Source organism: Stylophora pistillata, chromosome 4, assembly GCF_964205215.1.
Source record: "Stylophora pistillata chromosome 4, jaStyPist1.2, whole genome shotgun sequence".
Lineage (NCBI taxonomy): Eukaryota > Metazoa > Cnidaria > Anthozoa > Scleractinia > Pocilloporidae > Stylophora > Stylophora pistillata.
In genome coordinates this window covers 10,917,426-10,933,343 of record NC_142522.1, presented here as the reverse complement: position 1 = coordinate 10,933,343, position 15,918 = coordinate 10,917,426, and the positions used below count along the sequence as shown (strand labels likewise).

Sequence of the window (15,918 nt, the reverse complement as noted above, 5' to 3'; positions counted from 1 at the left end):
TCTCATTGGCTCAGGGGAGCAGGGATGGCGCAGTGGTGAGAGCACTCGCCTCCCACCATTGTGGCCCGGGTTCGATTCCCGGACCTGGCGTCACATGTGGGTTGAGTTTGTTGTTGGTTCTCGTCCTTGCTCCGAGGGTTTTTCTCCGGGTCCTCCGGTTTTCCTCCCTCCGCAAAAACTAATATTCCAAATTCCAATTCGATCTGGAAACATTGGACAAGAAGAGCCACCCAGTGGAATGTCCATTGCTAAATTATTATTTATTATTTATTTATTTATTATTTATTTATTGGCTCTTTGAGAAATTTTCGTTCCTTTGATTGGCTGTTCTGATTACTATTGTTCTGGTTTCACGGCACTCAATAGAGCTTATCCCAGTTCCTGTAACATGAAGTTACAAAGAGTATTTTACTATCGCTAGACGTGATGCGAGATCACCGTAGATACAGCTGCTGGCACTCGTTGACACTCCTGGGTGGAGAGAGGCACTTTAAGACAAAAGTGTCTTGCCTGACAATACAACAGGATGACCCGATCAGGTCTCAAATATGGATCTCACGGGAACACCATTCGCAACCTATTGACATAGAACTGTCTTAAAAGAGAACCGTAATCGTTTGTCTCACAATGTGGTCATTTTGGGTGTGGATCGCGACGTTTCGACTGCATACTGCTAATTGTAATTTACCACGATGAATAAACACAGCCTGCTTTACGATATAACTATCTTATTCTCAGGTTGGGGCTGTGTGTGCCGACATGCGAACAAAAGATTCCGCTGCCATCACAACTATCACGCCATATTTTGCTGGAGCAGCCACTGTCAGGCTAGAGAACTGCACTCAGCTGGAGATCTGCTATAAACAGGAAGGGTGAGCTGATGAGTAAATTTGTGTTTTTGACTCAGCTTGTGATAAAGCAGCTAAACATCGGCCAAATTATGTTTTGTGTGTTTTGTCAACCGAAAGGAAGTAAGACGAGGCCATCTCGACCCAACAGACTTGTTCAGTACTGGTTAATTAGCAGATAAGACCAGATAACTGGAAGATACAATTTCTAAATATTTCTTGGTTACTGCAAAGTTTTGTAACTGAAGGTTGCTGTGTTTTTGCGACTCTTTAACTATGAAACTGCTTTAAACCTCCTTTTATTCAAGAAAGAAGTTACAGACGTTGTAAGTTTTGTAAGGTCGCCAAAGGCTGGTTTAAGGGTGAATCCGACCTTGAGAAAATTGAAAATCGCAGTCGTCAGTGGAGCCATAAGCTTGAGTCCGAAGAATTAGACCTATTCCATTTTCGTATGATTTTGCTTAGACCCCGACTCTTCTGATTGCGTGAAAACTGTGCCTTTCTCAATCTATCCTATGGCTAACGACTATAACAGTTTAGTTTTCACATACCATAAGCGTCGGAATCATAAGTGGTATCCCTACTCTGCTCTCGATTCCTTCGGTTTTATTTTCACCGGATCATGTCGCTCTGCAGTTTTGATAACGACTCCGTCTCCGATTCCGTTTCTGACATTAATGCTCTGATTTATATTTTTCTTTATTCTCATCACTTGTCTGCTTGATATTGTATTAATATTGTAAGGAGAAATTCTGTCTTGGTCACTCTTTGGATTTGAAGGGTTAATAGTAACAGGGAGGAACGCCGTGCTAGGTAAACGCCAAATTGCCCTGAATGTACAAGATATTAACCAGTTATTAGCATGGAAGAAGGAACACAGACGTGGGTAAAAGCCAAATGTCTATCAGAAGTAACTATTAGCTCGCTTCCTTATTGTCATCTTAAGCGCTTCCACAACTTGTTTTTCAGTTGCAAAGAACATTGTTTGCATGCCAACCAGAGTGTTTTGTTCACATGGGATGAACCTACAGCCTCGAGAGAGTTTGTCTGGTGTGTCAAAGGATCTGAAAACAGAATCATCACAAAATTGTCACAAGTATGTAGTATTGTTGTTGATGCATTGACAGCGCTCGCTTTTTCGCAGAGCAGGGCAAGTAATTATTTTCATTATTATATGGCTGTGTCTCACAAGGACTGGGAACTACCGAATTCACGAATTTGATTGGCTGAAATCAATATTGAAAGCGGTCTAGATTCTCCCATCTAGACCGGCATCTAGACCGGTCTAGAAAAAAAGGTACAAAGAATATAAAAAATTGGTATATAAGACACAGCCATATAATAAACGTCTTGTTAACCGAGCTATGTCGGTCTGTATGGGAGAGAGAATCTTGACCTCGGTCGCTGGTACAGACCTCACTGCGTTCGGTCTGTACTGGCGACCTCGGTCATGATTCTCCCATACAGACCTCCCGCTCGGTTAATAAGAACTAAGTATCGCCAAGGAGAGGGAAAGGGGGGGGGGAGGGGCAAAGGATTTTGGTTGTATCACAATGAAACTAACCTAACCCCCACCCCTCAGGCTCTGTAGTATTCTAATGATCCTCTCTCATTGACAGTCATTTTCTATAGTCCCCTCTTAATACTTTGATAGCGACAACTGACCCCTCTCCGCTCCCCCTGAAAACCATGTGACTCCCAAAAAATTTTTACCCCCCCCCCCTAGGCGATAAATGATGACTGCTCCTTTCAAAAATTGTTCAGGTCACCAAGGAGCTTTTCATACGTGGCCAGTTCGCACGACGGATTTTGTCTTCCAATCATGTGAGAAATTCAAGCGTGTTCAGCGAACCGAAATTCAGTCAGACGTCAGTCCATATTGAAAATTTTAGTTTAATTACCAAGATGAACAAGAAGCAATTTTTAAAGCTTCCCTCCTCCAATAAGGCCTAAACTGTCGTAGCAGTGGCTTCACATATCTCGTGTTCGCGTTTAGCTGGAAAAGAAAACCCTGTTCCTGTATGGTGAGCCTGGCCCGCCCGCTTCTAACTCAGAATTTTTAGTTTAGTATAAGTCCAAGGCTTACCTTGTTGCAAATCGACGATGCACCGCTAAGTACCTTTTGTTAGAGTCATGTGATAATGATTTTGTTCTGCTTTACCTGTAGACGATGTTTGACAGGTTTGAGCACGATGGTAAGGCGTTTCACTATTCAACCTTCCTGGACGGTCTGCAACGAGTTCTCCTTATCATTGATGACTTTACATTGGCGTACAGAGCTCAAGTGGTAATTGTTTCTTTTGTTGCAGTAGATACTGAGCGAATTTAGCCCAGTGCTTTTGTGTTAGCCGCTTCATCTGTTGAATCAAAACTTGCTTTGCTCACTATGAGTTCTTCCCACGAACACTCTCCTCGCAATGAAGTTCTTTCTCCTTTAGTCACTAGTCGCACTGTACGTCCAGGACATCTGTGAGGCTTACATCAACTCGCCCGAAGCTAATATTCCATTTTGTTGACTTTTCTTACCAAGGAACTAAAAGAGCGCCCCTCACTGTGCATCACTATGGCACTTCAGGGAGTTGGCATGTCTCTTGTGAACAATGAAAAAAGTATCGAGGTGGCATACATCGGGATTAAACCGTAAGAGCCTTTTTTTTCATTTTCTCTTTCTTGTTCCTTACACTGGTGAAAATAATAGCTTTAAAAGTTTACTCCAGATAGTTTTTGAGTTGGTTAAAATTGAACTAGTTGGGTATCTTTTTTTGCCTGAAAAAGTAAAGGTTATTTCTGGTCATGTATCAAAAATCTGGGATTTATTACTGTAGGAGTGACATTATCTGGGAAGAGCAGAAGAAGAAAGGGCGATGGAAAGCTCTCAAGTTACGCCTCTGCAATGAATTAGAAGTAGGTTGGAGTAAATTGCAGCGGGATAAGGCCGTAGTAGACACACCGAATTATATATACAAGAGTGGCGATTTGGAGGCAAGTATCTGTCTTTTTTGTTCTTGTTGGTCAATGGATTAGGGATAAGCAAACTTATTGGTGCTGTGAATCAGCGTTTACCAGCTCATTTAAGTGGGAGGCGCAGTAGCCTAATTTTGGTCGCGCTGGACGTGAGATGGTGACGTCTGGATTCGAGGTGTGGTGGGGGTCATTGTGTTTTTGTCCACCTAGGAGTGTTAATGTGCATCAGCGAACTACTAGTGGAACTTGACGAAGACGAGTATTTGCCTGCATTCCGCACAGTATTGTGGAAGCCGCGGTGATGTAATGTTAGGCGCATTGGACTCCGGTTGGTCAGGTCCGGGATCTTGCCTTGAGGGTGGTCCAGTACTTTTGTCCACCCGGGAGAACAAACGTGCACCAGCAAAGTGACAAGGAAAGTTGACGAGAAGCTGAAGGGAACATCCGCGATGGATAAGCATCACTCTTAAGAGGAATGGCAATACTCCTAGTTATTTTATACCGTGGAAACAGGGATGAGTACTGAAAGTTGTGGGCGACAGATTGGCTCGTGAAAGAGCAACATCTTCGGGAGAGCTCAGGGGATCATCAGCTGTCTAGTCATGTTTTCTCTAATAGCAAGCAATATTCACCGAGGAACCTAACGTGCAAGAACATTATGTTTTCTCATTTTGTTTTCTCATTTTGTTAGACGTTCTTAGTAACTGTTGTCCACCATTTTCAGGTTGATTTTCAACAAATGGAGATTGTGCGGCCAACACGGCAGCACATCAGAAGAACATTTAGTCCAGGGATTTCATTGGAGTACACGTCGTCGCCAAATGAACTCACGCTTTCTACAAAGATTAATTCGGTTCAGGTGAGCGAGAGAAAAACTGTGGCTGACAAGACTCAAATCATTTTAGTAAGCACAGTGAAGTAGATAACTTAGTTCTACCTCTTTTGGTAACCTAGCTAACACTGTAAACCTAGTTCAGTTTCTTAAAACGAAAAGTAACTAAGGTTTGTTTGCCCGTTGAGGGTGAACAGTATGATCGTTAAGACGTCATCAGTTTAAATGAGGATGTTTGTACCTTCTCAGATTGACAGCCAAATCCCAAGTGCCACCTTCCAGACAGTGCTCTTCCCAGTCCCCCCTCCCAAGTCGATCGCTGCTGATAGTGGTAAGTACCGGGGGTGTATGTATCCTCCTTGCAAAGTGATTGTAAAAAATATAACAAACTTCTCGATTGTGATTGGTCATTAGCAGCTCGATTTGAGCGCTCATCGGACAGTTAACCCGTATGCTATTGTGATTGGACAGGACGCGTCATTTTTGCGCCCTGTAATGTGGACTACATGTATTGAGTACGTTTTCTCAAGGAAAAAAGACGATTCGGATGTTTTTGTTTCTGGATACGTCTGACCGATGGGCATTTTGTCTGCTAAATTATGTCATTCGACTTCGGCTTTAATCAGACCTAACTAGACTATCTAATTACCATCATTAGAGCAGTTTTCAATTGAGCCAAAGTACAACCTCGTTCCCAGGGTATCTCATCTTCCTGCTCTCTGGAGCGAGAAAAGGGGCGGAAAGATGAGAGACCCTGGGAACGAGGTCGAGCCAAAGTAATCAGAACTATCCATCAGAACAAAGGTTAAAATCACTGTCAACCGTTAAGAACTCATAGTAAAAACAGGTAATCTGCTCGAAGCGCGGGAATACGCGGGTGACCAAGTTGGGATTGTTGCATTGATTGGTTGAGATGGTGGTACGATTTTTTTTTTGACGAATCACAGAGAGAAGTTTGTAAAACCAAAACAATCCAGGATCACGTTTGATAATCAATGGAAAATTGCCCTTATCAGTAAGATTATGTTTTAGAACCAAAGCCGTACATTGAATTGAGTTTAGTCACCAAGCAAGAGGAGCACACACACGTCAATGAAATCAAGTGAGTGGTTTGGAAAATAGAACTTAGTATAGTAAACATTTACCCTAGAACTTCACATTTCTTCCTAAACCCGTTCAAGATCTCATGACTATTCTACAATCCACGACAAAATGAGACGACACACAACACTCGCCTACTTTAAAGTAATTAATAGCAAATAAAAGTTAAAAGTGAATTGCAGTTCTCTGCAATGTCCCTTGTCCCATTCAGAGTTGTGCAAGAACGGAAAATTGGGTGCACCGTTGCACAGGAGAGAAGGGAGGAGAAGATGAAAGTAAGGGGACTGGGGATAAAATTGGTATGCTATTCCAGAATATTGTGATCTCGGAGGAAATTTGCCGAGGGTTTTTGTCGCAAATTGCAGGTTACTCTAGGTGTTTGTTATATTGAGCATTCAGATCATTGATTCCTCTGATTTCACTCAACAGTTGGCTGGGTTCATTTAGTTGTACGCTCTTCTTACTCAGGTACTTCAAGGTTCTTATTCAAGAGATGGACTTAAAAGTCGATATGGCCTTCCTCATGGCCTTGCTTGGAGTGATTTCGTTTGATACCACTGACAGAAGCCAAGAGGTAAGAATTTGTTAAGCAGGATTCATTAAGATTGCGAATGCGTTTAACTGCGTCAGGCTGCATATCCCTGAGGTACGATAAAACCAGAACAAAGTAACCAGAATGGCAGATGAGAACTTGAAGCTCAGTTGAAGTGCGGGAAATCGCTAGTGCTTGTTTTTAGTGTAGCATCTGATTGGTCGAGCAATCGGCACACATTTTACGAGCCAATTACAGGAGGAAGTGACCTCGGTGAAGCAAAACTACTTTCATCGTGATTAATTTTTGAAAATCTCCTTATTTTATGTCTGGAAGCTTTTTTAACAGTTATCTCAAGGAAAAGACGCTGTATACTTAAAATACCTCCCGTGAACACAGTACGTTTATCCCCACAGGCCAGCCAGTATGCTTTGGACAAAAAGCGGGTTCATGACAAGCTTGGAGAGGCCTTTGCTGTTCAGGTCGGTAATTCAGTGGTCGTGAAATTATGCCTGTTTGTAATGTAGTCATTTAGAAATACACGCGTATTTATTGGTTTTTTTTTTTTTTTCCTCCAGGCTGCCCTAAGTACTGACAGAAATTTCTTCGACTTCTTCCATCTATCACCATTGAAGGTATCGTTTCCGGTTGTCAACCGGAACCAGGCTTCATAATCATATCGCTTGAATGACGCATCAACAGACAAAAAATTAACGAATGAGCGGTAGAATTTCTAGATTGCTTACCCAATCCAGTTTCACTTCTTTAGGGGCGCATTTCGATTGAAAATTATAAAACTAAACGAAAGAAAGACAGGCAAAGGGAAATTACCATGAGCTGCCAACTAGCCTACGTTTTGTCGTACCGAATAGAAACGGTTTTCCAGGAGGGAGGGTATGGCTACACGTAAGTTAGGTGCCAAAAGAAACTAAAAATAAAAATAGGCAAATTGCCATGATGACGTGAAAACAAGAGTGACGTCACGGTTGGTTTTTTGTTCGTCTATGATTGATTGAGAAGATGGCCCAAGTGTTCTCGATCAATCCCAGAGCGAAGTAAATTCGAGCCATTGTCATGACAGATTACTTTTGAAATTCAATGGGAAATCGGTTTACGGACAAATTCACAAGATCTCCTCTCCCATGAAAGAAGTGGAGGACGTGTAATTATGCTTTAATCAGGTTGCGCAACCTTTCCGCGGCGCTATGATTAGTCAAGGTTGAAAAGAATACCATCCTCGGTGGTAAAATATTTAGTTATGTTCGCAACTTAACTCATTTTAACCAAATGGCGATGTGATCATGTGACTAATGAGAGCGATAAACGTTTTCGCCCCGCCTTGAAATATGAACTTTGATTTTCCCGCAGATTCACGTTAGCTTTTCTCAGCTGGGTGGCGGCGCTGAAGCCGAGAAAGCTCAAGCAGCTATCGGTGGCAGTTTTGTGAGCTTGTTGCTCAAGAGTGTCGGAGTAGCAGTCACCGAAGTACAAGATGTAGAATTCAAGTGGGTGACATTTTCTTCAGCAATAAACTTGTTCGATAATTGTTATGATCGGTGGCGTGTTTTTTCATGCATTAAGTTTGCAATTGCGACCCTATGTTTCTCCCTTTTGGTGTAAGCAATAATAATGGGCTCAAATTGAGGTGATTACTGTATCATTCATTCAGAAGTTGACAGAAAAATTAAATCGTTGATTTGTTATTGTCGTGGAGTTATGTTTGAATCAAAAGCTAAGTTGGTGAAAGAGCTGACCGAACCAATGCTGCGGGCTCTGTACTCAGTTCTTAGGAAAAAAAACTGTTTGTTAGGGGGTTGGTGACCTACTTCCTGGTATAGAGTTGTGACCTATTTATCAGCGTTTTCATGCCAAACTTCGAAGAAGAGCTTTCCTAACAGTTTCGTCTCTGCCGTATTTACAGGCTTGCATATTTCGAAATAAGGGGCAAAGTTTACACGCAGCAGCAGTTGATAGACGTCGTTGTCAAGCATTACTCCAGTCAGGTGAAACCATTACTCTATTATGGAAGACGTACTGGACTTCGGGTTCAAGGGCTCGGGTTCAACCACCGTGTTGTGTTCTAGGCCAAGACAGTTTACTCTTACAGTGCCTCATTCAATCTGTATAGCTGGGTACCGGCGAACTGTCAGGAAAACGTGACAAAATCCGGAGGGAGGGCTGCGATAGATAAGCATTTCATCCAAGAGTAAACATACTCTAAGTTGCCTCGTGCCACAGAAACCAGTCAAGCACCTGCCGCTTCGCTTCTAAGTCTTAACCTTCATTTAATTGATTTTGGCAGATAGGTAAGTGGACCATAATTACAGCAATAAGGATTAATTATGTCGTTTTCTTTATGATTCTCAGGCTTTAAAGCAGATGTACGTGTTGGTACTGGGGCTTGATGTATTGGGAAATCCGTTTGCCTTGATTACTGGCCTGAAGGAAGGAGCGAAAGACTTCTTTTACGAACCCTACCAGGTACGTTCAGGCGGATGACTTTGAAAGACGAATGGTACACCGTCTTCACTCAGTCAGTCTGTGGGTGACCAAAGCAATTGGGCTATTCTTAAGCGTTTGTTATTATAATTATTGTCATTATCATTATCTTTATAGCTATCATGATGTATCGATACTCTTTTTTTTAAATTTGTCCTCTGATGTAAACTGGAACAAACTACAATTCACACACATGTAAAACATTTCTGTACGGAAGGACTGTTTCCAGGCCCCTCTTAGACACTGGTCAGAAAATGAGCCAGCAATCCTTCTCAAAGTATCTTCGTGGGTAGAAACAAAGATAGAAGTCGACAGACTTGCAAAAACCGAGACAAGTATGAGCACTGTTTCTTTTGTTTTGTTTTAGGGTCTCATCCAGGGTCCTGGTGAGTTTGCAGAAGGTTTGATGATTGGCGCCAAGAGCTTGCTTGGACACACTGTCGGTACGTTGAAGTCAATTTTTGCCTTCACTCTCCTTGGTTCTGTTGCTTCTTGGACTTGTTCCCACGCTGGACAACGAAATCGTTAAGGTCCGGGTTCGAGACCTGGCAGGGTCATAGTGCTGTATTCTCGTGTGTTCGTTTCATTCCTTATGTCTCTCTCTATTTTGTGGTACTATCAGGGAAACCTCACGAATTGTTGGAAGGTTACTTGCGATGGTCTAATTTCCCTCTTAGAGGATACGGACGCTTGGATAAGGTGCAGCATCGCGCGCCACTTTGCTCGTTAACCCTTTCACACCTAACAGTGGCCAACATCTAACTTCTCCTTACAATATCACCCCTGAATCACACATTCTGGTCAGGAGAATAAAGGAAATGATCACCAACTAAATGAACTGATTGTTAAACAAATTCTCCTCGTCAGTTTTTGGGAATGTGTAGAGAACAGTAGGGAGAATATGCTTCGTGATGTTAGGGCATAAAGGGTTGAACGTAAACTTTTGACAGCTTTAACTGACTTTTTTTGTTGATTGACGCTTGGAAATATGGACTCTTTTAATCTTGTTTCTTTGTTATCTCAGGTGGTGCAGCTGGCGCTGTCTCTCGTATAACCGGAACGCTGGGCAAAGGTATCGCGGCACTTACAATGGATGATAAATACAAACAGGAAAGGAGACAGGCGATGGGAAAGAAACCTGTCAATGTCAAAGAAGGACTCACAAGGGGTGGGAAGGGACTTTTGGATGTAAGTGCTGACTTAAGAGTGCGTTCATAACTTTGAAATAAGAGGTCCATAAAATAAAGATCATGAGAACTTGGAGTTATAGACGCAATAAAGGAATATTGTCTCTTAGTAGGCGTTGTCTTGACGTAACATGTTTTTTTCCCAGTATTTTACAGCATGTAGACGTAGACTTTATACATTGGGCATTTGTGCACTTTTCGAATGAGTTTCACAACACCAGAACCAAAGAAATCACTCCGGCCAGTCAGGAGAAGGAAACTTTCACACGAAATTAATAGGGCCTCCAGAGAAAAACCAAACAAAACAAAACGAGAAAAAAGCAACTGAATTTTTTTAAGCGCGGAGAAACGCACGTGACCAGGTCGTGATTGGTGCTAGCGAGTGATAAGAAACCATCGCCTATTACTTAAGACATTTAATTGAAAATTGTTCGTTTGTTTTGTTGGTTTTAGGGCGTTCTGGGAGGTGTAACAGGAATAGTAACCAAACCAATGGAGGGTGAGTTCATTAAAAACTGCCCCTGTTACCGTCTTTCAACAGGGATTTTATTACATTACCAAACAGTGTGTCATTGAGATATCTGTTTTCCTTGACTTTACTTTTTTCTTTTTTGTAGGCGCAAAGTCTGGTGGTACAGCGGGGTTTTTCAAGGGACTGGGGAAGGGCGTGGTGGGTGTGGTGGCGCGTCCTGCGGGAGGTTTGGTTGACTTTGCAAGCAGTACATTGGAAGGAATTAAAGGGTGAGTAACAACGTTAAAACTTTACGCTTTTTAAAGTAATATTTATTTTTCGTCTTGTCACGAGCGTGAGACAATGAAAACAATCCGGGTCCACATCAGGAATCAAATCTCAGGTCTTCGAATTCCGCGCTCCAATGTTAAACAACTGAGCCTCCGAGAGTTCTATGGTAAGTTGGCCATAGCTAGATCCATATGTGATTTCACTCTCTTGTACCTTTCTCTTTTTCATGAGATTAATTGAAAACTCAAATGGTGGAACTTAATTATTCTATTGTCCAACTGAATCCGAAATAGTTTTGGAATACAACACTGACTTACCAGTCTAGAAAGCTATTGACAGTAAAATTTTTCTGCCTATGAACAAAGGTCGAAGTTTCTGAGCTCAATTTTTGGAATTTGTCATGTTTACCGGCCGTCGGTTGAAATCGAGCTTCCTTCTTTGCAGTTCTGCCAGCAGTGGGAGTGGAATTGGACGATTAAGACCACCCAGATGTTTTTACGCTGACAAGGTGACGGACACATTTCGTTTGCCGTAGCTCTTTCACTCCTAAGATGTCCGAACTAATTCTTCTTACTATCTGCCATACAGTTTATATGAATTTGGTATTGGATCAACTAATAATCCCCTATAAACGGATATACTCATTTATTTGCTCAGGTGATAAAGCCATATAACCGACACGAAGCCGAAGGAAACGCTGTACTGCAGGTAACGTTATGATAATGGCCTTATATGCAGTGCGCGTGAACCTTGAGTAATGGTCTTTTTTCCACTTAACCAGGAAACTAAGAAGACGAGAGCTGTCTTGGCGGACGATACTTATTTCTGTCACAGTCGTCTTAATATCAAGAAAGTTCTTCTTATCACAAACAAGTAAGTTTTGATACTAACGATAAAGCGTCCATTGTGGTCGCCGTATCTCTTTATCATTCAACGCAATTTTTTTACACATTTAAATGGAATTTCACATAGCTGACTACTTGGGGGCAAATCTGGTCAGTAGTGTTTTGTAGACTTTCTATTAGCGTCGTAGCCGTCTGTTAGCATTCGTACAGCGTTTGTTGCATTCGTTAGCGTTTGCAGCAGTCAGGTGGTTATTGGAACTCTGAGCCGTCCTTGTCCAGAGGTATTCCTTATCAGTCCATGCGTTGGCTTTCCAATGTGCTTGCATTGTGTTTGCTGTTGGATAGCGTGACGGGCGCTTGTAGGGGGCCTGACGTGGAGGAGCTCGTGGCTGGGTTACGGGTCGGGCAGGCCAGTCGGGTGTACTAGCTCCTTGTAGTGCAACTGCAGTTGCTGTCCTTGGGCACCTAGCCTCCATTTGCGACTCGGGCGTTAACTTTTTTCTATTATTCGAGAGCCAAGTTCGGGACTAGAGCTGAAATGACAGCCCTTACATAATGGTCTGCTCATGCGTAATATCGTCTAAATGTGTTTTCTTTCTAAAGTCTTGCTGTTTATGCGTGGATGTATCTCCGCTCTGTGGAGAAAAATGGACGATTTTCTTAAAGTTTAAAGGCTGAAAATAAACATTGAATAGAATACCGCCTCTGTTAAAAGTCATCGAGTATAAAATAAGGATTTTGCAGTGTCACGTAGTTTAGTTGATTGCCGAAGCAGATGGCTTAATGGTACTTTGTTCAACTTAGTCCAATAGCTGTTGGCAAAGGGGAATTTTTTCTGTTTTTAGTCATATTTAAACCTCATTTTTTTGTTTTAAATTGGGTCTTGATTTTTATATCACCTTGGTAGACACATCATAGTTGCCGGTAAAACAGAAGTGTTTGAAGCGTGGCAAATTGACTGGATGTGTGGATTTCAAGAACTAACTGCGGAACCAACAACTGATGGAGAAAGACTTGTTCTAAAAGTGCTGGTAAGACACAAACATCGACGATACAATTGAGCGCTTTTCGATTAAGCGTTTTAAAGCCCAAACCAAAACCAAACTAATCACAAACGCCAATTTTAACAAAGGTAGATGTGAAAGGACTCAATGAGACTTCAGAATAAAAACCTGTAAATTGCCTTGGGCTGAGGAAAACAGAAGTTATGAGGTCGCAATTGGTTTCAGTTCTAGACTACAACCAGTCCCTCGTTTTCAGCGAAGTCCGTCGCGCGAGAAAAAAGAAATAAGTGAAATAAAATTGATGTTAGCGCGTCGCGCGGAACTCTGTGACTTCGCCGAAAAGGAGGGACTGGTTGGAGTATAGAACTGAGAACGTTTACATTCTTGTACTTCTGTATTTGATGTGCACCCGAGTCTTTAACATTTGAAATGTTTTGCTGGAACTGTCAAAGACCACTCTTCGTTTTTCAGTAATTAAACTGAACCTAACACATTTACTTTCCCCGTCGTTGTCTTTTAGGATAAAGCCAAAGCGAAAGGCATATTCAAACGGCAGTCAGCCGATACAAGAGTTTTAACGCCCAGTCCAGAAGTGGCTCAGGTAATTCTCTCCAGAAAATGAGGACCACTTATTTTTTTATCACGGGGGGGGGGGGGGGGGGTTGGAGGATTTTGGTTGTGTCCCAGTAAATCTACCTCCTAATACCCCCCCCCTGAGGCTCTGTAGCATAAAGATGATCCCTTACATTGGTAGTCAATTTTCTACAGTCTCCTCTTATAGTCTATTAGCTCTACTCACGTAAGACAGTCATTATTCATCGTCCGAGAAGGGGGAAGAGGGGGGGCGTTTGTTTGATTTGTTTTGTTTTTTCCCCTGCCCAGGAACATATATATGTAATAATAATAGTAAGTTGAAAAGGTTTAAAATCGATTACATAACAGTTCTATTTCGAGATGTTCTGTCTTCGGATGTGTTTTAACAGAACTGTAATGTAATCGATTTTTAACCCTTTCAACTTACTGTTATTATTATTACCGCTCCGCAAGTCGAGCACTGTATCTTTTAGCTGAGCGAAATCTTACGAACATATTTTATATATATTTATATTAATTCGTTCCCTTTCCATTCTTTTGTAGTGGCTGGTTGGAAAAATCAAAGAGGCCCGATCTTAAGTTAAGATGCCTTTAATTAGCAGTTTATGAAGTTCAATGAAGAATCAAAAATTTCGTGGTGAAGACAGCAAAGAATTGTTACTTCAGTAATGGGACTGAAATATCATACATAAAAATTAGCATGGGCGTGGTCCTGTTAGCAGCCGGAGGAGGAGAATTTTTTGAAATCTGGAGAGCACTTCACAATGATATTTGGAGTACTAAGGTACCCAAATGAAATACAGAAAACAACTAGTCCATGTTTTCTTTTACCGCGACTTTGAAGTTGCTAGTTATCCAGATTTTTTGAAATTACCGATTTTGAGTTGTACTTTACTTTTCCTAGGATTTATATATGATCCAGCATACATCCGAAGAGAGCATTTCAGAAATGTTTTTCATTTCGCTAATCTCAAAGACGTATATTTTCGTCTTGTCAGAAGTTTGGGACACAGAAGAAATTTTGATTTCACAAGAAGAATTGAATCTCAAGCCATCGGTCTCGCAACGTTTTCTTTGTCTCGTGCTCGCGACAAGACGAAAAAGTCTTATCTAACTACCTAGCTCAAGATTCACCATCTTTCATTTTCAGTTGAATGAAACTAATCTTGTTACGAAGATGTTACAGGGCCCCCTACAAAAGAAAGTTCACAGCGAGTGTTTTCAATTCGGTTTTTATTATCAGGCCCACAGTCAGGCCAAAGATAGAAAATTTTGGAAAATGATAAAATAGAAGAAACTAGTGTTAATGAAATGGCGTTGAAAAGCTTTTATGAGAAGCTTGATGTTAAAAGATAGACAACACTTTTCTTTGGTATTGAAATATGCGAGGAAAATTCCGCTGATCGCACTCGTTGGGTACTCACTAGGTAGGTACTGGATGACAAATTTGCCGGACTTCTCCAGTCCCCCTTTCTAAGTCGAATACGATACAAATCGTGAGACTGAAGAGAGCTGCAAGATGTTCAGATAACTGAAAGTTTAAGATAAGTTTTTAAATCGTTAATTAATTAATTTGATCAAATAATGACGTGGTCAAGGAACCTCGACTATTGGAGGTGTGGTTTTGCTTGGCTGGTTAACTTGTATACTTGTTTCAATTCTTTGATCCCCGTGAGTGACTAGCATCTAATTTCTCCTTACAATAAGTCACCCCTGAATCACTTATAAAGGTCATGAGAGTACAGGAAATGATCAGTAACTAAAGAAGTACTTGACTGTTAAACAAATTCTCCTTGCTAGCGTCTTAGGAAATGCATAGAGAACAGTATAGAGAATGATGATGATGTAGGGGGGGGGGAGGTAAGGGGTTGATGAAGTATTTAATCGCACGTTCTATTGCTAATTTTTAGGTAGGACTTTTTGTCATACTCGTTCCTGTTAATCTAGAATTTCAATTCTATTTTTGGATTTAAAGACAATTTTGAAATAATAATTGAAATTTACGCTGACGAATATCTCTTCATGTTAGTAAAGATATTTTATGCTGTGAGGAAATGAAATGATTAATCATTAAAATTTAGAGATATGCAATGAGCGTTTATGACGCGATTGATCCACCCCGCCCTTTGAGTGCTTTTCTTTGGCTCTCCCCAAGCTCTCGGTCTCAAAGGGAACAAGCTTGAAAGAGGGTAAGAAAAGACTCGTACTTGTCTTGAACTCGGAGCCTCTGTAACACTTTCCTATCCCTATAATTTTCGCTCTCCACTTTTGTTTTGGTTGCCCATCTGGTACTAAAGTTATTATTCATTTGTGTTTATAAAGGCGATGCTTGCCGATTAAGTACGACTGTAATGCCTGCCCTGGACAAGACAATCCAGCTTTCTCATTAGCTACTGAAGTCCTTGCCGTTCCAAAATTTGTCTCCAACTAACTTCTTTGTATGTCCAGTCACGACCTCTGGATTTTGATCTTTCGTTTGATCGCGTTTTTATAGACCATGGCACACTTAGCACACTTTATCAATAAACAGCAGTATTTACCTCACGCTTTAAGTACTAATAACCCCGGTTCGAATACTAAACTTTTCATGAAACGAACGAGCCGAACCTTACAACACAAATCGCATGTTATTTGAAGCAATTCTTTTCTGCAACTGAGTTGTGAGCGGGTATTGAAAGATTCATTACGTTTGACGTCTAAGATTCAACAGGCGCTCCTTTTGAGTCTAGGTTGGTTCAAATTCCAAGATTCTTAACCGAGAAAACCAGGT

The 15,918-nt window shown here is 41.4% G+C and overlaps 1 protein-coding gene across 3 annotated transcripts in view; it reads left to right on the top strand.

The window, feature by feature from the left end:
- Nucleotides 1-15,237, top strand: part of LOC111333054 (intermembrane lipid transfer protein VPS13A) — a 79,202-nt gene extending 63,965 nt beyond the window's left edge. For 2 of the 3 annotated variants that reach the window (XM_088757133.1, XM_088757132.1), the window contains 24 exons: nt 739-872; nt 1,818-1,944; nt 3,016-3,135; nt 3,379-3,488; nt 3,674-3,830; nt 4,537-4,671; nt 4,894-4,975; nt 5,677-5,746; nt 6,214-6,319; nt 6,694-6,759; nt 6,856-6,912; nt 7,646-7,782; nt 8,199-8,280; nt 8,645-8,758; nt 9,144-9,219; nt 9,801-9,964; nt 10,417-10,462; nt 10,581-10,704; nt 11,150-11,213; nt 11,363-11,413; nt 11,487-11,578; nt 12,458-12,581; nt 13,075-13,155; nt 13,692-15,237. In XM_088757133.1, the coding sequence (XP_088613259.1) occupies nt 739-872; nt 1,818-1,944; nt 3,016-3,135; nt 3,379-3,488; nt 3,674-3,830; nt 4,537-4,671; nt 4,894-4,975; nt 5,677-5,746; nt 6,214-6,319; nt 6,694-6,759; nt 6,856-6,912; nt 7,646-7,782; nt 8,199-8,280; nt 8,645-8,758; nt 9,144-9,219; nt 9,801-9,964; nt 10,417-10,462; nt 10,581-10,704; nt 11,150-11,213; nt 11,363-11,413; nt 11,487-11,578; nt 12,458-12,581; nt 13,075-13,155; nt 13,692-13,727 (2,355 nt within the window). In that variant the 3' untranslated portion in view covers nt 13,728-15,237. Of the gene's footprint in view, nt 1-738; nt 873-1,817; nt 1,945-3,015; nt 3,136-3,378; nt 3,489-3,673; nt 3,831-4,536; nt 4,672-4,893; nt 4,976-5,591; nt 5,747-6,213; nt 6,320-6,693; nt 6,760-6,855; nt 6,913-7,645; nt 7,783-8,198; nt 8,281-8,644; nt 8,759-9,143; nt 9,220-9,800; nt 9,965-10,416; nt 10,463-10,580; nt 10,705-11,149; nt 11,214-11,362; nt 11,414-11,486; nt 11,579-12,457; nt 12,582-13,074; nt 13,156-13,691 lie in introns of those variants that run through there. The other variant, XM_088757134.1, reaches the window with a different exon arrangement.
- The last annotated feature ends 681 nt before the right edge of the window (nt 15,238-15,918 follow it).